At 41.8% G+C, this 23,192-nt stretch overlaps 4 protein-coding genes across 4 annotated transcripts; 1 reads left to right on the plus strand and 3 right to left on the minus strand.

Annotated features, from left to right (window-relative positions):
• Positions 1-2,677: 2,677 nt before the first annotated feature.
• LOC115681239 (sodium/calcium exchanger NCL2-like) lies at positions 2,678-7,740 on the minus strand. The gene is made up of 9 exons (XM_030605107.2): positions 6,941-7,740; positions 5,699-5,911; positions 5,045-5,226; positions 4,630-4,781; positions 4,277-4,541; positions 4,042-4,187; positions 3,664-3,931; positions 3,270-3,569; positions 2,678-2,982 (listed from the first exon to the last, which is right to left on the minus strand). Exons 1-9 carry the CDS (start codon positions 7,356-7,358, stop codon positions 2,734-2,736), a joined length of 2,193 nt encoding a protein of 730 aa, XP_030460967.1. The 5' UTR covers positions 7,359-7,740; the 3' UTR covers positions 2,678-2,733.
• A 794-nt stretch (positions 7,741-8,534) lies between these two features.
• On the plus strand, positions 8,535-10,355 carry LOC115681242 (homogentisate 1,2-dioxygenase-like). Its single transcript, XM_030605111.2, has 5 exons — positions 8,535-8,610; positions 9,343-9,422; positions 9,707-9,874; positions 10,014-10,041; positions 10,250-10,355. The coding sequence occupies exons 1-5, from the start codon at positions 8,561-8,563 to the stop codon at positions 10,353-10,355; spliced, it is 432 nt and encodes a 143-aa protein (XP_030460971.2). The 5' UTR covers positions 8,535-8,560.
• A 608-nt stretch (positions 10,356-10,963) lies between these two features.
• Positions 10,964-17,442, minus strand: LOC115681240 (sodium/calcium exchanger NCL2-like). The gene is made up of 9 exons (XM_030605109.2): positions 16,082-17,442; positions 14,842-15,048; positions 14,189-14,370; positions 13,786-13,931; positions 13,431-13,695; positions 13,196-13,341; positions 12,818-13,085; positions 12,424-12,723; positions 10,964-12,148 (listed from the first exon to the last, which is right to left on the minus strand). Exons 1-9 carry the CDS (start codon positions 16,485-16,487, stop codon positions 11,900-11,902), a joined length of 2,169 nt encoding a protein of 722 aa, XP_030460969.1. The 5' UTR covers positions 16,488-17,442; the 3' UTR covers positions 10,964-11,899.
• Positions 17,443-17,576: 134 nt separating this feature from the next.
• Positions 17,577-22,030, minus strand: LOC115681286 (homogentisate 1,2-dioxygenase). Its single transcript, XM_030605187.2, has 9 exons — positions 21,583-22,030; positions 20,990-21,220; positions 20,178-20,257; positions 19,727-19,894; positions 19,412-19,587; positions 19,144-19,213; positions 18,889-19,043; positions 18,490-18,573; positions 17,577-18,078 (listed from the first exon to the last, which is right to left on the minus strand). Exons 1-9 carry the CDS (start codon positions 21,801-21,803, stop codon positions 17,860-17,862), a joined length of 1,404 nt encoding a protein of 467 aa, XP_030461047.1. The 5' UTR covers positions 21,804-22,030; the 3' UTR covers positions 17,577-17,859.
• Positions 22,031-23,192: the final 1,162 nt, after the last annotated feature.

The following is a 23,192-nucleotide window of genomic DNA, read 5'->3' on the forward strand; positions in this document are numbered from 1 at the left end:
CAATGTATTAAAAGGAAATACTCATGCATTAAGAAGAATACTATCATAACATACTCATAAGGTTTTATGTCCGTGGGGTGATAGAAACACCCATGACAATGTACGTCCTCCTATCTCAAAAAGGGTAAGTGGTGCTTCACTTTACTCCGTAAAATTCACATTGATAAAATCATATTCATAACACGTGGCATGTCGAGATTAATGTGTCAAGAATTGTATCGACAACATAGCAAGATACGGGAAACATCTCAAGTCCCGCAAGGGTATAGATGAAAATAGTATGATTCGCATTTATTACGATGATCTAGCTGTAAAGAAGAAGATCGAGATATGAAAATCAGGGCGTCAATGGGTCAGGTCGGGTTGGGCTTTCATGATATCCGACCCAACTCGAAATATACAGGGTCACGCTTGACCCGACCCAAGACCCTGTTTAGCATATACTCCAAGAATCGGGTCGGGTCGGGTTGTGTTTAGGTTTTTTTTTTTTTTACAGGGACCAATCTTTTCCATTTCCGAGCTCCTTCGATTCTGTTGGCGTTCACGCCCGACCCAATCCATCAATCCGAGATCGAAACCCAGAAGCGGAAGGCCAGACAGCTAAGCAAAGATTGTTGGAATCAGCAGCACGAAGTCAAACCAGATTCATCCCTCAATCCAAAGAAGACAAAGACGAAGCAGTTGCAGCAGGAAGCGAGAAGACCCAAGGATGAAGATCACCGTAATGACCGCCGATGAGCAGATCATCTCCTTGGAAATTGATCCTCACGAATCCGTACTCCCCCACCCCTGTTCTAAACCCTAATTCTGGAGTCGACCCGCGTTGTCCTCCTCCTCCTCTCTTCTTTAATTTGTGTAATTTACACGCTTTCGTTTGTGTGATGTAGGCGGAGAATGTTAAGGCTCTGCTTGGAACTGAAGACGAGAGCCGCGACAGCCGTTGCTCCGGCGAAGAGGATCGACGGGGAAACGGAGCTCGCTAGGGAGGTGGGGCTCGACGCCAGGACCTCGACCTGGGTGGTCACGGCGAGTGCCGTGAGGGCGAGAACGAAGGCCACCACGGCCATGTTCGCGAACTTCACGGCTGCCATTGCCACGAACTTGAACTCAAGCTCTTGCGCAGAGAGAGAAGAGAGCGAAGGGGAGAGAGAGAGAGGGAGAGGCTGTTATGGATGAGTTGTATTTGGTGCCAGGGTCAAAAAAGCCTAGCCTTGCTCGGCCTGCCCTAACAAATATCGACACCTAAAAATCTTATCCAAAGAAGACCAAAATCTGACCTCAAAATATCCTAAAATTTCAGGTTGAGTCGAGCCGATCCGGGCTGGATCGAGTTGGTTCGGACTTTTTTGACACCCCTAATGAAAATTGATTTTTGAAATGGCACGGATTATCCGCGTTCTTATTAGCTAATGGACTACCAAAAACGCGATCTCCTCGCAGTCTCAGCATGTCGCATTCAGCGATTTTATCATGGTTTAATATCACATCAAATTGCATTATCAATGACCAAGTACACCTGTAATAACACGTCAACACGTAGTTGGCGACAAGTAACACTTTTGCAAGTACTCGTGGTTACTGCTTTGACTCTTCAAGGAGATACCTCGATTCTGCTAATAAAATTTAATTATTGACCGATACCATCTTTCTTCTTTCGGTAGCAAAGGAAGGAGAATTGCAAGATTTAAAAAATAATAAATCCCTTTGGTAGTTGCGCCGTGGATTTAGGATCTGTAGCTATTGATTTTTTTTATTTTATTTTCCTAGTTGGTAAAATCATAATATAAAATATGCGTGATTCAAAAACGCGGGGTATCAGATAAGTTTCTACAAAATGCCAGGTGACATAATGAGATGGGGCCAAAATTGCTCGGAATTGTCATAGAATCATTCAGTATCAGCACATGCTGGTCAGCTGACCCACATCTTATTAATCACTTAGTTCGCGAGATACATTTTTACCCTTTAAACAGGAACTCTACCGCGTAAATGACAATAAAAAAATAAGAAAATTGGCATGCACCAGAGAATCGATAAAGGACCCGATAGAGTTCTGGATGGACCGGGTGCAATCATGGCCATCGAGGTACATGGGGCTCACATGGGGTTTACGTGACCAACGTGTGCAATTGACCCGGTCCGTGTCGACTCGAGTGTAGATGTGTATTTGCCCTCCAATTAGGTGAAGTCTCATGAATAGAATTACAAGAATTACGTGTTTGATAATGACTATAGAGTGGTCTTATTGCTATTGGGCTTATATTGGCCAGTAAACTACTCTGAAGCTCGCAAACGTGAAGCCTATTACTCGGAAAGAGCCCTAATTTGATCCATTAGCGAATGAAGTCACCCGCCAGCCCACGAAAAATGGCGGCAACCAAGAAGTCGGCCCGCGACTAAGGACATCGGCGAGTCATCAAGAGTCGGCGAGCCGACCTCGGATAGGTCGAGAAGTTCCGATTCCCGTACTGCCTCGAATATTTTGAGGTCGAATGCTTATAGATAGAGAGCAAGACCCAAGACTCGGCAAGGAAGGATGCTTTGAGAAAATCCTCTCGCTATTTTGGATTTCCACAGCCGTCTCACTCTAACTTAAGTATCCGAGGGACCATCCGGGCACGATTATGGACTCGGAACATATTGTTACACCTTCAATGATCAATCCGGAATGCGCTAATTAACCAAAATTGGCAACATAAAATTCTCAAGCAGAATGTGTACAGTCCTTGGAACCTAGGAATAATTCAGGACATCATCAAGAACATAGACCAAGAGAAGAGACAGAGGGTACAACAAGTAAGCCAAGATTGATGTCCAAACTGGGAAGGTTGACCTGAAACTTGCAATCAGACCCACCACACAACACACGATTAGCACCACAAGAACTTCCGCAGAGAATTCCCATGTCAAGTCGCGGGCGTATATCAGCGACAAGAGGACGCAGAAGCCGAGCATGTTGCTCATGAACACCTCTCCATAGATCTGCATTACCACAAAGGCAAAACCGAAAAACATGTTAAGCACTAGTCTTATTTAAGAAACTGGTCTGAATCAACATGACGATCCAGGGTCACTTATCTAGAAGATACTGAGTTATATTCGACGGCACGAAGAACCATTAAGTAGTACTGTCCAATCTCACACTATAATGAAATTTGAGGGGGTCATACCAACAGGTGAGCGAAACTAGAGGACAATGAGAATGTGCAAGCTTTCTACACCTACAGCATAAATAATTTCCTTGAATTTGTAGAATTAGTTGGACAGACCTCGGAAAGTGTTAGAGAAGTGGTTCGCGCCTTCTTATGTCTGGCAGCTTTGATTGCCGTGGTTGCTCCTCTTGCGTTCGTGGCCAGAGGAACCAATATGAATGAGACGAAGAAAGAAGGTATGCCTGCCGATTTCGAAAAACTCTGCACACTAGAGATGAGAGGTTCTGCAAGGACTGATAATATGATAACTCCGAGCAACAACAACGATACAGACTTGACCCAAATCCACAACGACTTCTCGACATCTCCTTTTCCCTTATCTTCGTCCACCAATTTGTCGGTTTCTTCCCAAGTTCTCTTGCATAATCATGTCACGATATCAGATATGTGAAAAGAACTATGGTAGTATTTGACATTGCGTTTGAAAAAGCCGAGTTTGAAATGGCCTTACTTGATAGAAATCATCTTGACTGGTGTTTAACTTAGGCGTTTGGCTCTTATTGCCTTCACCTGAAGTATCGAGCAAATTCGCCAATCCGGTAACGAATTCCTCCTCATTTATCTGGCGGTTTCCGCTTCTGTCAAAGACCTCAATGACCTTTAAAACTACTTCGTCCACGTCAAAAGGTATGTCACCAAACTTGATGCCCATCATTAGTTCCTTCAGTTCAGATTGCGATATGCTGTTGTCTCCATTACGATCAATCTGTTCGAATAATCTGAAACCAAAATGCAGATAGTCATAATTCACAGGAGAATAACTAACTACTTAGTTCTCTCAATAAGTTACTGATAGTAGCACATCGGAAAGAAATTAACAAAGCCTAACCTTCTAATAGCAGGTAGATCAGGTGTGCCATTTTCTGTGAATAGGGTTTCAATGGACTTGGTCTGTACATGCGCAAGAATTTCTGCGATGATTTGCTCTTTCAGTTTGCGTTCTTCCTTCTTCTTCTGAATAAAAGGTCGAAAGAGCTGGAAAATACTTCTGAACAGTTTAATTGCACATTCATCATAGATGGAAATTTAACTTGCAGAATTCATCCCCTCAACTGCAAAAGTACCTGATACAAGTCCTTAAAAGAGTTTCTTGAGTAAAGTTGCTTGTCCATCGCAATCTTTGCCTCCTCGAGCCAATTCGTGACTCCAGCGACAAATTCGTCTTTGCTTATACTTTGGTCACCGGCAATGTCAAATTCCTTTATAATTTCATCTACTGCTTTATCTTTGTCCATGTGCTCGTGTTTGAACTTGATTTCTAGCAACAGCTCTTTTAATTCAGATGGCGATATAACATCGTCCCCATCTTGATCAATTTCTTCAAATAGCCTGCAGTTTGCAAACCCTTTAGTACCAATTAGAACGACACCATCTTGCTCATATCAGGTGAAGTGACACATCGTAGATGAAGACTAGCCTCCTTATAGCACGTGTGTTTGGCGCTCCATCCTCTGTGAGAAGTCTTTCTAGCGCGTGTCGTTGCAGATGTTGTATGATTCGAAGTTTGAGGTGCTCATGTTTCACATACTCGAGTCTTCTCTTTTGAATCCACGCCCTTGGCTCAAATATCTGCAACAAGTAGCCAAAGGAAATGCGAAGTTGGACATTTAAACTGCTCGAAAACATTAGTTATTGCTTTCTCAACGATCCCAAATATTATGGCAAATGAACATAAAGCTAAACTTTACACCTTATCTCTATACATCCAGCTTTTGAACACTAGGCTCAGTATCACTACTAAATTATGGAAGCCTCAAAGCTTATTTTTACATGTAAAAAGGCTTCATGTTAGGTCAGCAATGTATGTAAAAATATGGGCATGCATAAGTTACCTGATAGAAGAAGTATAAGAGCAGCAACCCAACTGAAACAGCGAGCGCACACGGGATCACAATGCGTTGAGCTGAATATATTGAGAAAATATCCGGGATTTGTATCATGATGAATGGTAATACTGAGATTACCATTATCCTGGCAGTGTAGCTAGTCTCCAAATCAGTGATGATACCGGAGCCTGTGTTTCCAAATAAGAAAGGTTAATCAGATTCGTCTTTAAGTTATAGATAACATCACCGATTTTCTTTCTCTTATTGCTTTTTGAGCTATTCCCACAGCCGTTAATGTATTCGCACGAAACTATATGTAAAGGTCATCCATTTGAATATTAAGGATTTCAGAGATTTAAGAGGATAGTTAGGACAGAACAACCCAACTTGGAAGCATATGAATGAAGTTGGAGCATGTCCACGTGCACGAGAAAATGCCTGCAACAAGATAGTGTGATCTTTGCCGCAGTAGTCCATGAAACAGAAAAAACGTAAGACCTGTTTCTTGAAAATTTTCCTCTCAATAGTCTTTAGTCCTTGATTCTTGGATTTTCTCGTACTAGTACAGCACCTTATATCCAAGTACATTCTACCTACGTACTCTCTTCTCAAATCTTGACATGATGAAGTCAATGCTTGATGAAAATCTGGAAATACTACCTTTCAAGGAGGATAAGAACTTCTTCCATGAAAATTTGCTTGAATTTGAATTTGAAGTGTTGGGTTCCATCCCATCACGGAGTTCACTGCTACCAAGGAGGACACAAGTTCCCCATAACAATGTCAGAAGCAGGATTGAGGATCCGGCCAGCAAGCCAACACCAGTCACGACATATTCCTGTGCCACCTCTTCGCCATTTAGAAGTCCCGATGCTGGAAAAAAGCAGGACGAATATTTAAAATTAAGATGGATTCCCTTCCCCCCCGCCCCCTCAGTTAAGGTTCTAGTGAGATGTAATTTCATGTCACAGCTTTTGTTTCCAGGAATTTTCTCTTTAGTGAATCTGAATGACAAAACTTCAGCTGTAGAAATGATTGGAGAGAGCGACCAGAGCTTATTAGGGAAGAGCGAGTTACTGCGATGTACAATCTTGGTACTCGATTGAAAAAAGAAAATTAACAATTCACAAGTTTTGCAAATGTATAACTCATGAATAAAGAAAGGTTCATTGTCCCACGATAATCCCAACATCACAATTTCTCTTTCGAAACTAAAACTCATTCTTATCTTAAGAGTCTCAAACAAGTTTCTGTTTCAGCTTCCTCCTTTCTTTAACTACTGATTTCACGTTACTCCTGGTTTCGGAATTATTCTTTCATCCATAATGTTTTACACATGATAAAAAAATTCAAATCTAAATAATGTGAATCTGAATTCCGGAAAGAGCAATTGGGATACATCATCATTGAAAATTGACGGAAGATGATAAGCTTCCTGTTACGTGATATACAAGCTGCCAAGTGACATTTGGAAGTTGAATGAGCCAAGAGAAACCTCAACACTACAAAGAGTCAGGAGGCATACATGGTGGCCCTGCCGTGGCAACTTGAAAGATTTGGTCATGTTTGGAGGCATGAGGCCAGCTCCAACGTCTCGTGGCTACTTTTGATGATCAAGTAACTTACATTGACACAAAAAAATTTGCCAACGAGCAGCAATTTTTCATTTGATCCCATTTACACCATACTTGTATCTTGTTCCTTTCGAATTCTAACTCGAAATTTCCAATTTTATCGACACGTCTTCAATTTACAGTGAATTTTGAAGAGTTCATTAGCTCTCAGAATCCATCTTTTGATTCTTACTAAAGCAAATGCTTAAAGCAGAAACTTGGCCATCTAAGAAGAAGAAGAAGAAGGCAACGATGAACAGAAAAGTAGAAAGATTATGAAGATGCATACCTAGAAGTATTAAGGCCTCCGGTAGAGCACTAAGGACATGGAACGCACTGGCACCAAATATTCCAGGACCGAGCATCTTAAATATCTGCTTGCTCCCGGAAGCAACGTAGGACTCCCCGTGAAACAGCAGATACTCATAAACCAACATCAGGAACAGGTGACCTGCTGTGCTGTACGAGCATGGCAAGAATCCATACATCTGCTCACAAACTTCAACCTCATCGTCCCAAACACCCGCTGTTCCTTTGAGAAGAAGCAAATTAGGAGGTCCATTATGCTGATCATGGCCACGATCAACACCGTCTGAAATTAGCCGCGAAGAATCACCCGGCACAGACCGGCCATCGACTGTCGAGATTACTAGAAGAATTGCGACAAGAGCGAAGATGCTCCGGATGCACATTATATGCAGAGCCATGCGTATGCTGTGTGTAGATGAATTGAGGAGAAGAGTTTGATAACTGACGAGGGAAATATCAGAGCGGTCTCTTTCGATCTAGAAATAATTTGGCCAAAAGAAAATCTTCAGATAACACTTAACAGTCATGCAAGATTAATAGGCATATCAGCACGAGGACTGATCAAGTCAAGATACTGCCATTTTAAAATGGATTTGGTGCCGCCGTGTTGCAGTTGGCTAATGACATCTGTCAACTTGAGGGAAAGAGTTTCTTGCAGGACAAGACTTGTGGAAATTTAGGTCGATTTGTCGGACAATTAGCTGTCTACCGTGCATGTTTAAGGTTGATCCATCTTTTCTTCATTTCTTTTCATACTTCGTCGTCCTCTACATCAATAGTTTGCTCATGACACTTAACTGTTACATAAACAGATCTTAAAGGAACAATCTCAGTCTGTATGAAAGTCTACATTTTCCCGGACAGAGGATGTCAACGCATGTAAGAGACCGAAGACCAGTGCCGATTGACGACTGGGTCAGAAATCAACAACTGGGTTAACCTTCTTTCTGGAAGAACGTGCTGAATAGGAGTTCACCTTTGACATGGCCTATTATGGATTGGAACAACTTTCCCGGAAGCTGTGATAAGATTTGTAGACCGGAGTTATAAGGACTAATTGGTCGACCCTATCACATGCTGGTGTGACATACCACGTTCATGGTATCTACTATTCAAGAATGTCATTCAATCCAGTATACCTTCGACTCCACAAAGAAAATTTCAATCCAGCTCCTCAAGAAAAAGGAATCGAGCCGAATCGCATCATGCTTGAGTAGCTCGAAATTTATTTTTCAAGTCGAGCTTCGATATAGAAATGGAAAAACGACAAACGGTCCGTGATCTTTTGCCAAATATGCAACATGGTCCCTAAACTTTTAATTTGCTCAACGCAGTCCTTGAACTTTAGCCCAATATGCAATGTGGTCTATAAACTTTTGATACATATTCAATTTAGTTCATAAACTATATGAAAATGTTTAACACTGCCCCCGAACTTGAAATGATGGAATGATAACATTGAACATTCTCGTATAATCCGAGGAATGATTTGAATATGTATCAAAAGTCTAGGACCACATTGAATAAATTAAAAATTCAGGGATCACATTACATATTAGGTCAAAGTTCAACGACCGATTTTGTCGATGGATTGTTGACAATGTATGGGGCTGGAAGCTCATTACTTCGGCACGGATTTGCTGTTCACATGTAAGGGGCATCTTTTTGCTAGTTCTTTATTTGATTTCATTTTGATTGCTTTCTGCATGACTGATTATTGCAAGTAGTTCCTCTATCTATTTTTTATTCCTTAATCATGTGTCATGTGATTTTGTTCATGTCATTGTGCTTTCTTTGATACTAGTGGTTCAAGATTCTGCTTATATTTTGATTGTCTAAGGGCCCACTATGGAAACCCTGTTTCTAGAATCCGTGGGAGAGAGGAGCTTTCCTAGGTTTCATTGTCTTTTTGGGTGTGCTCAAATTATGAGGAAGGCTAGTTACAAGCTCTTTTTCAGTGTTGATCTGACAGAGATTAGGACATTAACTTTGCATTATATGTTCGATTGACAAAATCTGCATTTTCTAGAGTTCACGACTGATTATTTTTCGTCTTACTCATCAACTAATGAAAGTGGATAAAATGGTGCTTATAGCTTGGAAAACGGCTGCAGTGCTAGTTTGAGCTTGGCATGCCCAATTACTTGTGTTTTCCCCATGATGATATCTTTGATCTATGGCTGTAGTTAAAAAGAACGTAACACGTAATGCACTTCTTTTGTATGGGCTCCCATTGAAACTTCAGTTTTTCTGCACATTCGATTCCTAATGATAGGAGATTGGTTAACGAGTTGTCTGCGCACATTTTGAACTAGATTAACAGATTAGATCCAGTATGAAGTATATGTTCACTTCTGATAAGAAACTTCTCTTCTTTTGTAGGTACACTGCCAATAAATCGATGGACAACTGTGCATTCTGCAATGCTGATGGTGATTTTCTAATTGTTCCGCAGAAAGGAAGTGAGTGCATTTAGGAATTTTGGATGTCATTTTCCTCCTTCCTGAGCTCTCGTACTTTCTACCTGCGCTTACTGCTTGCCAAAATACGAAAGAAGTTTTACTTGATAATTGCCATCTCTTGTTGAATGACGTACTCCGTGTATATAGAGGTGCTCTGCAATACTAGAATCGATTTGAAACTAAATCTCGAAACACACTAGTGATAGTCATTTTCCTTTTACACCACATTTTATTAAGTGGGGATCCAACAAGGAAGATATCTCACTCTTCGAACTATTGTGTAGGGTTGTGGATCACCACAGAATGTGGAAAATTGTTGGTTTCCCCTGGTGAAGCTGCTGTTTTACCTCAAGGATTTCGATTTTCTGTGGACCTTCCAGATGGCCCATCTCGTGGCTATGTTGCTGAGATATTCGGCACTCATTTTCAACTTCCTGATTTGGGACCGATAGGTATCAGATGTTCAATTAAATTTTCATGTTAATTGATTAAAGTTGAATTATCAGCTGTCAAGGCTTCACATGACAAAGATTTCTCCAGGTAGATGTTGAAATTACTACATAGTGAGGATGTGGGTTTTGTTTCTGTTAGATGCTGGTGGTAAGCTCTCGAACAAACTGTAAGTAGATTAACTTACATAGGTCACCGATTCTCGATCCTTTTGGCTGACAGGCAACCATCGCTCGAGGAAACGCGGCAGGACCCCATAGAATTACCGATACCATGGCGTTCATGTTCGAGTCGTGCTTAAACCCGCAAGTTCGCCATTGGGCACTTGATTCTCCCTCTGTCGATCCTGATTATTACCAGTGCTGGATCGGACTCAGGTCCCACTTTGAAGGGATGAAGATTGAAGGTCACGATACACAGAGCGGACGTGCAGAATGCAGATGTCTAGTTCATGCTGTCGTGGCTTTGTATGAGAATGGTTGAGCAGGACGGTAAAGGGACACAGAATCGAACTACCTCCAAGTAAATAACAGATATAGATTATCGTACATAGTAAGCGTCTGGCATATGTGACACAAAACTTGCGGCCGTTGGACGTCGGCCATCGGCCAAAGGGGAGAGGCCAGTGAGCCTCGCCGTCGTTGGACACTGACGAGGCCGACCTCGCCCTCGCGAGCAACTACGAGGCTTGGTCTAGCCAGTGGCCGGCCGGGGCGAGGCTCGCCCAAGGCTGACAAGGTCGACCACGTCGGTCCTCCCCTCTGGTCAGTGGCTGACGTCCAGCAACCGGCTAGAAGAGGAAAGAGGGGAGAAAAAAAAAAGAAAAATAGAAAAAGAGAAAAAGGAAAAAGAATAGAAAATAAAAAAATCGAAAAATATCAAAATATTATTAAAATTGTCCACGTAGGCCGGTCGGCGTCCACGTTAGCACTTTCCGACCGAAATTGGCCGAATGGACTCAATTGGCAAGAAGTAAAAATGTTTAGGACTCAACTGGCAAACTTGAAAGGTTTAGGACTGAATTGGTAAAAGTGCAATAGGTTTAGAACTTTTTGGACAATTCTCCCTAGAAAATACTCGGTCTTTGGACGTCAAAACATTGTAACAGAATCATTCATTATCACCACATGCCGGTCAATTGACCCACATCTTACTAATCACTTGGTCCATGAGATACATTTTTACCTTTTATTTAGGTAAAACTGCTTGCTAACCATGGACTCTATCGCGTAGATGATAACAAAGAAACGAAAATCAGCATGAGCTCGAGAATCAATAAAAGACATGATAGAGTCTAGATAGATCGGGTTCAATCCCGGCCATTGAGTTGCATGGGGCTCGCATGGACTTACATAACAAACATCTGCGAGTCCATGTCGACTCGAGTCTAGATATGTATATGCCCTCTAATTGTCTGAAGTCCATTAGATAGAGACTAGCATTTGATGACGACCGTCGAATGGTCTTTCCATAATCCACCATCGTGCGTCCCTGATGGTGGCCACGTAAATCTTCGATATTTCTATTGGGCTTCTATCAGCCAGGCCCAAGACAAAAGCCCAGGACCAATAAACTACCGGAAGCCCACAAAGGTGAAGCCTATTACTTGGAAAGAGCCCAAATTTGATCCATTAGCTTATGAAGGCACCCGCCAGCCCACGAAAAATGTCGGCGACCAGGAAGTCGGCCGGCGACCAAGGACATTGGCAGCTGTCAAGAGTGGGCGAGCCGACCTCCGATAGGTTGAGAAGTTCCGATTCCTGCACTACATCAAATATTACGAGGTCGAGTGCCTATAAGATAAAGAGCAAGACCAGCAACTCGCTAAGTAAAGATGCCTTGAGAAAATCCTCTCATTATTTTGGCTTTCCACAGTTATCTCGTTCTAACTTAAGTGTCCAATGGACCATCCGGGCACAATTACGGACTCCAAACATATAATTACAACTTCAATGATCAATATGGAATAAGCTAATTTAACCAAAATCGGCAACATAAAATTCTCAAGCGGTATGTGTACAGTCCTCCTAGGAATAATTCAGGACATCATCAAGAATATAGACCAAGAGAAGAGACAGAGGGTACAACAAGTAAGCCAAGATTGATGTCCAAACTGGGAAGGTTGACCTGAAACTTGCAGTCAGACCCACCACACAACACACGATTAGCACCACAAGAACTTCAGCAGAGAATTCCCATGTCAAGTCGCGAGCGTATATCAGCGACAAGAGGACGCAGAAGCCGAGTATGTTGCTCATGAACACCTCTCCATAGATCTGCATTACCGCATAGGCAAAACCAATAAACATGTTAACTCGCTTGTCCTATCTAAAAACTGGTCTGAATCAACATGACGATGCATGGTCACTAATCTAGATACACATTCTGTTTCGATGATGCGAAGAAACATCAAGTAGTACTGTCCAATCTCACAATATAATTGAGAGGGTCATAATAACGGGCGAGCAACTTGAGGACATTGAGAAGGTGCTAGCTTCCTACTCCTACAGCACAAAGAATGTCCTTGATATTACAGAATCAGTTAACAGACCTCGGAAAATGTTAGAGAAGTGGTTCGCGCCTTCTTATTTCTTGCGGCTTTGATTGCTGCAATAGCTCCTCTTGCATTTGTGGCCAGAGGAACCAATATGAATGAGATGAAGAAAGACGGTACACCTGCTGCTTTTGAAAAACTCTGCACACTGGAAATGAGAGGTTCTGCAAGGACCGATAATATGATAACTCCGAGCAACAACAATGATAAAGATTTGACCCAAATCCACCACGACTTCTCTTCATCGCCTTTTCCCTTTTCCTCATCCACCAACTTGTCAGTTTCTTCCCAAGTTTCCTTGCATAATCAAGCCACAATATCATATGTGTGAAAAGAATTATGGCAGTATCCAACATTGCGTTAAAAAAAACCGAGTTATAGATAGCCTTACTTGGTAGAAATCATCTCGACTGGTGTTTAACTTAGGCGCTTGGTTCTTATTGCCTTCAACTGAAGGGTCGAGCAAATTCGCCAATCTGGTAACGAATTCCTCCTCAGTTATCTGGCCGTCTCCGCTTCTGTCAAAAACATTGATGACCTTTAAAACTACTTCGTCCACGTCAAAAGGTATGTCACCAAACTTGACGCCCATTATTAGTTCCTTCAGCTCAGATTGTGATATGGTATTGTCTCCATCGCGATCAATCTGTTCGAATAATCTGAAACCGAAATGCAGGTAGTCATAATTCATAAGAGAATAACTAGCTAATTAGTTTCCTCGATAAGTTACTAATAGTAGCACATCGGAAAGTAATCAACAGAGCCCAACCTTCTAATAGCAGGTAGATCAGGTGTGCCATTTTCTGTGAATAGGGTTTCAATGGACTTGGTCTGTACATGCCCAAGAATTTCTGCGACTCTTTGCTTTTTCAGTTTGCGCTCTTCCTTTTTCTTCTGAATGAAAGGTTGAAAGAGCTGGAAAACACTTCAGAACAGTTTAACTGCACATTCATCAGAGAAGGTAGATTAACTTGCAGAATTCATCCCCTCAAATGCAGAATTACCTGATACCAGTCCTTAAAAGATTTTTTCGAGTAAGGTTCCTTGTCAACCGCAACCTTTGCCTCCTCGAGCCATTTTGTGAATCCAGCGACGAATTCGTCTTTGCTTATCCTTTGGTCACTGTCAATGTCAAATTCCTTTATAACTTCATCTACCGCTTTATCTTTGTCCACGTGCACGTGTTTGAACTTGATTTCTAGCAACAGCTCTTTTAATTCAGATGGCGATATAGCATCGTCCCCATCTTGATCGATTTCTTCAAATAGCCTGCATTATGCAGACTTTGTTAGTACCAATTAGAACAACACCGTCTTGCTCATATCAGGCAATGAGACATGCTGTAGAATGAAGACTAGCCTCCTTATAGCATGGAATTTTGGCACTCCATCCTCTGTGAGAAGTCTTTCTGATGCATTTCGTTCAAGATGTCGTATGATTTGAAGTATAAGGTGCCCATGTTTCACATACTCGAGTCTTCTCTTTTGAATCCACGGCTGAAATATCTGAAACAAGTGGCCAAAGCAAATGCGCACGTAGACATTTAATCTACTTGAAGACATTAGTTGTTGATCTCTCAATGATCCCAAAGATTATGGCACATGAACATAAAGCTGAACTATGCATCTTATCTCTAGGCATCTAGCTTTTGAACACTAGGCTCAATATCATTATTGAAGTTATGGATGCCTCAAAATTTATGGCTTTTAAAAGGCTCCATGCTATGCTCAGCAATGTACATAGACAAACGGGCATGATTTACCTGATAGAAGAAGTATAAGAGCAGCAACCCAACTGAAACAGCAAGAGCACACAGGATCACAATGCGTTGAGCCGAATATATCGAGAAAATTTCTGGGATTTGTATCATGATGAATGGTATTGCTGAGAATACCATTATCCTGGCAGTGTAGCTAGTCTCCAAATCAGTGATGATACTGGAGCCTGTGATCCCGAATAAGAAAGTTAAATCAGATTCCTCTCTAAGTTTTAGATAACATCACCAATTTTCTCTCTCTTTTGCTCTTCGAGCTATTCCTACGGCCATTTATGCATTAGCACAAAACTACATATAAAGGTCATCCATTCTGAGTATTAAGAATTTCAAAGAATTTAGAGGATTGTTAGGACAGAAAAACATGACTTGAAAGCATACGAATCAAGTTGAAGCATGTGCATATAAATGAGAAATGCCTGCAAGAAGATAGAGAGGATCTTTGCAACAGCAGTATTAGAAACAGAACCAAGTGAGATTCGTGTCTTGAAAAGTTTCCTCTCGATAGACTTCAGTCTCTGATTCTTGAATTTTCTTGAACTATGTACAGAACCTTATATTAATGTATATTCCAACAATATACTCTTCTTTCAAATCTTACATGATGAAGTCAATGCTCAATGAAATTCTGGAAATACTACCTTTCAAGGAAGACAAGAACTTCTTCCACGAAATTTTGCTTGAATTTGAAGTGTTGCGCTCCATTCCATCACAGAACTCTCTGCTACCAAGGAGGACGCAAGTTCCCCATAACAATGTCAGAAGCAGGATCGAGGATCCGGCCAGCAAGCCAACACCGGTCACGACATATTCCTGTGCCACCTCTTCGCTGTTTAGAAGTCCGGATGCTGAAAAAAAGCGGGAAAATGATAAAATGAAGGTACATTCTCTCCGCAATTGAGGGTTTTGTGAGATGTAATTCGATACTATAGGTTTCATATTCAGCAATTATCTCTTCAGTGACTTTGAATGATAAAACTTCAACTGTAGAAATGATTGGAGAGAGTGACTGGAGGTTATTAGGAAAGGGAGAGTTACTGTGATGTGCAATCAGCGTACTTGATTGAAAAAAAATTAACAATGCACAAGATTTTGCAAATGTCCAACTCATGAATAAAGGAAGGTCCACTGTCCCATGAAAATCCCAGCATTACTATTTCTCTTCCAAAACTCTACTCTGTCTTATCTTTTACACGAGTTTCTTTTTCAGCTTCCTCCTTTCTTGAACTGCTGATTTCACGTTACTCATGGTGTCGGAAATATTCTTCAACAATAACTTTTACACACGATAAAAAAAATTCAAAAATCTAAATAATGTGAATCTGATTTACAGAAAAGAGCAATTGGGATACAATATCATTCAAAATTGACAGAAGATGATAAGGTTCCTCTTGCGTTGTATACAAGTTGCCAAGTGACATTTGGAAATTGAATGAGCCAAGAGAAACCTTAATACTACCAATAGTCAAGATTCATACATGGTGGCCCTGCCATGGCAACTTGAAAGATTTGGTCACGTTTGGAGGCATAGGCCAGCTCCAACTTCTTGCAGAAAGCATCTCGACTCAAAGCTAGCTTTTGATGATCAAGAAACTTGCACTGACACAAATTTTGCCAACGAGCAGCAATTTTTCATTTAATTCCATTTACACCATACTTGTATCTTGTTCCTCTCGGATTCTAACTCGGGAAAGTTCAATTTTACCGACACGTCTTCAATTTACAGTGAATTTTCAAGAGTTCATTAGCTCTCATAGTCCATCTTTTGCATCTTACTAAATTAATTGATTAAAGCACAAACTCGGCCAACTAAGAAGAGGCAGACGATGATGAACAGAGCAGAAGAAAGATTTTGCAGAAAAAGGCTATGGAGATGCATACCTAGAAGTATTAAGGACTCTGGTAGAGCACCAAGGACATGGAATGCACTGGCACCAAATATTCCAGGACCGAGCATCTTAAATATCTGCTCGCTCCCGGAAGCAACGTAGGACTCCCCGTGAAACAGCAGATACTCATAAACCAATATCAAGAACAGGTGACCTGCTGTGCTGTACGAGCATGGCAAGAATCCATACATCTGCTCACAAACTTCAACCTCATCGTCCCAAACACCCGCTGTTCCTTTGAGAAGAAGCAATTGAGATGGTTCATTATGCTGATCATGGCCACGATCAACGCCATCTGAAATTAGCCGCGAAGAATCACCCAGCAGAGACCGGCCATCGATTGTCGAGATTACTATAAGAATTGCAACAAGAGTGAAGATGCTCCGGATGCACATCATATGCAGAGTAATGCATATGCTGTGTTGATGAATTGAAAAGAAGAGTTCAATACTTGAGGAGGGGAAGATCAGATCGGTCTGTTGCAATCTTGAAATAGCTTGGCCAAAAGAAAATCTTCAAACTACAGTTCAGTTAACAGTCACGCAAGACTAATGGGTATATTACTAATCTAGTCAAGATACTGACATTTTAAAATGGATTTGATGCCGCCATGTTGCAATTGGCTAAAGACATCTATTAAATTAAGGAAAGAGTTCCTTGCATTACTAGACTAATGAAAATTAGGTTGGTTTGTCGGACAATTAGCTGTCTGACCGTGCATGTTTCAGGTTGATCCATGTTTTCTTCATTTTTTTTTTCTTTCCCTTTACGTACTTCGTCGTCCTCTAGATCAATAGTTTACTGACAACACATACACTGGTGCATAAACAGATCTTTAATGGAACGATCTCAATCTGGGCGAAAGATCACTATTGCCCATACAGATGATGTTAAGACATGTCAGAGACCAAAGACCCAGTCCTTATTGATGACTGCCTCACAAAGCAACGATTGGGTTAACCTCCTTTTTGGTTGAGATGCTGAATAGGAGGAGTTCACCTTTGACACGCCTTATTATGGATTGGAACGACTTTCCCAAAAGCTGCGATAAGAGCTGTAGACCGGAGTTTTATAGGACAAATTGGTGGACCCTATCGCATATTGGCGGGACATACCGCTTTCATGGTATCTACTATTCAAGAATGTCATTCAATCCAGTCTATCTTCAACCCCCCAAAGAAAAATCCGGTCCAGCTCCTAAAGAAAAAGGAATCGAGCAGAATCGCATCGAGCTTGAGTGGCTCGATTTATTTTGCGAGTCAAGCTTCGACATAAAAATCAATAATAGTACCTGAAGATGAAGTCTTCCCAATTATGGGTTTTGTGTATTTATTAATTCGACCTGTTCTCGAAGCAAATCAGTTTAACAAAAGGTCAAATTAAACTCTGATCTAGGATTGATTTTTGATGTCTATATACTCCAGCAAAATCATTAATTATCAAAGTAGGAATGAGCAACATTCTTTTCTTTCTATGTAAACAAGGAATAAGCAATATTCCATCCATTGCAAACCTTAGGTGCTCACGTTTACAATCACAATCTAGTACGCTACCCGCAATGAGGTAACAGACTAGATATCATGTCATAATCATTTAATCACCTCAAAGAGCAACCAGAGTATCGAAAACCACAGCAAGTTTTGTGTCACATATGCCTGACACTTACTATGTACAATAATCTGTATCTGTTATTTACTTGGAGGTAGTTCAATTCTGTGTCCCTTTACCGTCCTGCTCAACCATTCTCATACAAAGCCATGACAGTACGAGCTAGACATCTGCACGTCCGCTCTGTGTATCGTGACCTTCAATCTTCATCCCTTCAAAGTGGGACCTGAGTCCGATCCAGCACTGGTAATAATCAGGATCGACAGAGGGAGAATCAAGTGCCCAATGGCAAACTTGCGGGATTAAGCACGACTCGAACATGAACGCCATGGTATCGGTAATTCTATGGGGTCCTGCCTCGTTTCCTCGAGCGATGGTTGCCTGTCAGCCAAAAGGATCGAGAATCGGTGACCTAAGTAAGTTAATCTACTTACAGCTTGTTTGAGAGCTTACCACCAGCTACCGCATTCCCCGACTGTAGAAACAATCATTAAGGAAAACTACCTTTACAGTTGTCCTATCAATAGAAAAGAAAATTAGAAAATAAATAGATAGCTGCTAGCTGCCAACTTGGGGAAAACTCAGTACTATATCACGTTCCCGAAAGCTTTCTCAGTGTAATTCTCAAATTTCTAGCCTCTGAGTCCACTCCTCAATGCCAAACCACTCAAACAATGATATGAAACTCTACTTTCAAAATGCATTTTCCAGTTATCCTCATTTAACAGTTGAAGACGATAAAATTCCATTGCTTCCAGGAAAAAATCAGCGTAGCTAAATGCAATAGCTAACCTCATAAGTCTTGGTATCAGGACCATGTGGAGTCATACAGCTGTGAAGGCTAGCACCACCTGGGAGAAAACCGTCAGCTTTTGCCTGAAGAGAATTAGTATTCAAGTCAAATACATTACGACCAAAATGAAAGAGCTTAACCAATCAGAAAATTAAATCAGTCAAGAAAAATGCCAAAATTTATGGAATGGTTTTAGCTTCAGATTTAGAATCTTTCCACAATGGCTCCTCACCTCCTTCCCCCCTCCACCATTAAGAAAAGGACGGATACAACTCTTCAACCGAACCACAAAGCTTTATTGGATATGCAAATCCTTCTCTTCATTAAGTTTAGACTATAGAGCTTTTCCAAGTTTTATATACTCTTTAAGTTAGCAACGCGACCAAAGAAGAAATTACCTCATATCCACCATGGATAAGGCCCATAAATTCACTCATGCAATTGCGATGGTAATACGGAGGTCTGAATGTATGTTCTGCAACAACCCACCGAGGAGGGAATATGACAAAATCCAACAATGCCACTCCAGGTTTATCAGTTGGTGCTGTCAATACTGCATTATAATCACTGGGAATTCAATAAGCCCATACCCCATATAAACCTATAAATAGGAAAAGCAAATTGCTAAAAGCATAAGGACCCATTCTGCATACCAGTGTTTACTGATGGATCGCTATGATCAAATAAGACGGTATTATAGGGACAAAACTTGCTCAGGTCATACTGTGAGGAAATACAGGAACACACTCCAATTAGCTATTTGAAGATGCAGTCTGATTGATTGCTTATTTCAGGTATAATTCAAACTTGGACATAGAGAATCAATTAACAGCACAAGAAACAAGGTCTGCTAATTTCTTCATATAGAAATGCCACATTACTTCATTCCCATAGTCGAAAGCAGAAGCAGTGAGTATTCACCTTATAAGGAACATAGTTTCCATGCCATGCGGCCACGTTAAAAGGAGAGAAGTCCTGCTTCGCTGTAAATAGTTGGCCACCAAATTTTTGTATTATAGTGTACCCAGGACAAGACTTCTCTTCAAACCAAGCTTTGGGTACAAGAAAGTGTCTTGGATCAGCAAGACCATTGGCACCTAACAGAAACAAAACCCACATCCTCACTATGTAGTAATTTCAACATCTAACTGGAGAAATCTTTGTCATGTGAAGCCTTGACAGCTGATAATTCAACTTTAATCAATTAACATGAAAATTTAATTGAACATCTGGTACCTATCGGTCCCAAATCAGGAAGTTGAAAATGAGTGCCAAATATCTCAGCGACATAGCCACGAGATGGGCCATCTGGAAGGTCCACAGAAAATCGAAATCCTTGAGGTAAAACAGCAGCTTCACCAGGGGAAACCAACAATTTTCCACATTCTGTGGTGATCCACAACCCTACACAATAGTTCAAAGAGTGAGATATCTTCCTTGTTGGATCCCCACTTAATAAAATGTGGTGTAAAAGGAAAATGACTATCACTAGTATGTTTTGAGATTTAGTTTCAAATCGATTCTAATATTGCAGAGCACCTCTATACACGCGGAGTACGTCATTCAACAAGAGATGGCAATTATCGAGTAAAACTTCTTTCGTATTTTGGCAAGCAGTAAGCGCAGGTAGAAAGTACGAGAGCTCAGGAAATAGGAAATGACATCCAAAATTCCTAAATGCACTCACTTCCTTTCTGCGGAACAATTAGAAAATCACCATCAGCATTGCAGAATGCACAGTTGTCCATCGATTTATTGGCAGTGTACCTACAAAAGAAGAGAAGTTTCTTATCAGAAGTGAACATATACTTCATACTGGATCTAATCTGTTAATCTAGTTCAAAATGTGCGCAGATAACTCGTTAACCAATCTCCTATCATTAGGAATCGAATGTGCAGAACAAATGAAGTTTCAATGGGAGCCCATACAAAAGAAGTGCATTACGTGTTACGTTCTTTTTAACTACAGCCATAGATCAAAGATATCATCATGGGGAAAACACAAGTAACTGGGCATGCCAAGCTCAAACTAGCACTGCAGCCGTTTTCCGAGCTATAACCACCATTTTATCCACTTTCATTAGTTGATGAGTAAGAGGAAAAATAATCAGTTGTGAACTCTAGAAAATGCAGATTTTGTCAACCGAACATATAATGCAAAGTTAATGTCCTAATCTCTGTCAGATCAACACTGAAAAAGAGTTTGTAACTAGCCTTCCTCATAATTTGAGCACACCCAAAAAGACAATGAAACCTAGGAAAGCTCCTCTCTCCCACGGATTCTAGAAACAGGGTTTCCATAGTGGATCATTAGACAATCAAATTATAAGTAGAATCTTGAACCACTAGTATCAAAGAAAGCACAATAACATGAACAAAATCACATGACACATGATTAAGGAATAAAAAATAGATAGAGGAACTACTTGCAACAATCAGTCATGCAGAAAGCAATCAAAATGAAATCAAATAAAGAACTAGCAAAAAGATGCCCCTTACATGTGAACAGCAAATCCGTGCCGAAGGAATGAGCTTCCAGCCCCACACATTGTCAACAATCCATCGACAAAATCGGTTGGTGCCTCGGGAATTTCTAAAGGCTTCCAACGCAATTGAGTCGGAGTCGCAGAGCTATTGGACTGGTTGAACTCGCTAAGAAGCTTCTCATGTGCTGGAACACGGGGCTTAAATGGTTCGTGCGTGACCGAAGGTTTGATCCGATATAACCAACTGCTCAATGGCAAAGAACATCAGTCACATAACGAATAATTAACCGAACAAATCCACGGCAATGTACCAACATCAATGTGTTTGTGATAAGCACTTTTTCTAAAATTGGGACCACAGCGACTTAAGTACAGTGCAAATGAGCACACATTTACCAGAAGAAGCAAGCACCGACACAAAAGTCGCTAGATGATATCAAACAGAGTCGAATTCACATGACCTACACCTTAAGAACAAACTGCCGCAACACATAAAGAACGATTTTTTCATGGTAAGAAACAGGTCAACGATCGTTCAGTCTACTCGCACGAGAAGGAAAGAAGCACATGGACATCAAAAATTGCAAAGTACGTCCCGGCGATCACCTGCGCTGATTGAGCTTGCGCGGAGAGGTGAAGGAGGTGCCGGAGATCTGCTCGGCGTAGAGCCCGTAGGGGCAAACCAGGGGGCTGTTCTGGCCGGGAGGGAGGGCGCCGGCGATCGCCTCCGACGAGAAGTGGTTGCCGAGGCCGGAGAGGTACTCGACGCCGCCGCCGCGATCGGAGGCCGCGCGTCCCTCCTCCTCCTCCTCCGCACGACGCGCCATGCCAACCGAGCCGGGGAATCCCGCAGAGGAACTGGAGGAGAAGGAAGGGTGCGCGAAACAGCGAGAGAGCGAGCTTGCGTTTCGCGTGTGACCCGGGAAAGCGGGAAGCGGGTATTAATAGCGGAGATGGACTAGGCGGGTGACGTGACATGGTGATCCGAACGCCGGGTGGTGGGAGCGATCGGAGAGACGTGTTGGGATTGAGGAGCGACGGCTGAGAAGAGGGAGGGAGAGACGGTGAGCGGATTGTCGCGACGCGACGGATTACGGAGTTGTTTTTTTTTTTTTTTCCGGCGATACGAAATATGAGGTCAGACAGAGAGAGAGCAAGCAAAAGCTCAATCATGTTCATCGACGACGATGTCGCCGAGGCATGTCGTGAGAGCGCGCTCTCGCGACATGATTAGATTCCGTGGGTATCGGCGTGCTTTGGATTGGGAATGATCTGCCAGAACAGGGATCATAATCCTAACTCGAAACTTAACCAATCGGGACGGGTTTCAAGTTTTCGAAATCCAATTACCATGGAACCAGCCTGAAATCAAGCCAGCTCATTGCCACATGCTGTGTCTGGAATCCTGATGCCACGTATCTATCGTAATGGTTTGAGGCTATGCAAAGCAATCAGAATCGCCTGAAACCTGACCGGATCGGATCAGAACCAGCGGTTCCCATGAGAATCGAACCGATTCCCAGTTTCAATTTATTGGAACCAATGAGTACTGGTCCGATTACTTGCCCACCCAGATTGGACCAGTATATATATATATCCAGAAGTGAAAGGGAGCCTTTTTCCCTTGTATTTTCTCTTTCCTGCCTCATGTTCGCATCATTCTACATTCACTTTGTCTCTCTCATTCTCTGCGATTGATCCCCCTGCCTCTGTGATTCTCTCTGTTTTCCTGCAATTTCCCTCTCTTTCTCATGTGTTAATCCTTGGAGGAACGAACAAAGGCATCTTAGTAAACGTCAATCTTGTTTGTCATCTTCCCCTGCGATTCTCCTTCTTATAGTCAGCGAAAGCTTTCTCTCTTGCGCCGTAGTTTCCCTTGTAAGATTAAAACTGAAGGATTCTAATCATGCATAGAAGAACAAAATTCAAGCACAATTAGAATCAAATGCGGAAAACGGGATCGAAAATAAACTGACCTCCAGCCATTGTTCAACTTTACGTTCGTCGGAAATCCACGGTAGTTCGACGTCAATTCGAAACGATTACGGGCGCACTCTACTAACCCAATCCCCTCGCGTACTGATGGTGTATTACCGAATGAGAGGGTTTGCGTTAGACCTTGTGTCTGCCCTTATGGAATGAACGTTCATCTTTATAAACCGCTTCCCATCAAGGCGGTTACCGAAGAGGGCGGTTGTCACCGAAGGGGTACGAAG

This window comes from Syzygium oleosum, unplaced genomic scaffold, assembly GCF_021117445.2.
Source record: "Syzygium oleosum isolate NSW1041296 unplaced genomic scaffold, Sole_v2.1 Sole_v2.13, whole genome shotgun sequence".
Classification (NCBI taxonomy): domain Eukaryota; kingdom Viridiplantae; phylum Streptophyta; class Magnoliopsida; order Myrtales; family Myrtaceae; genus Syzygium; species Syzygium oleosum.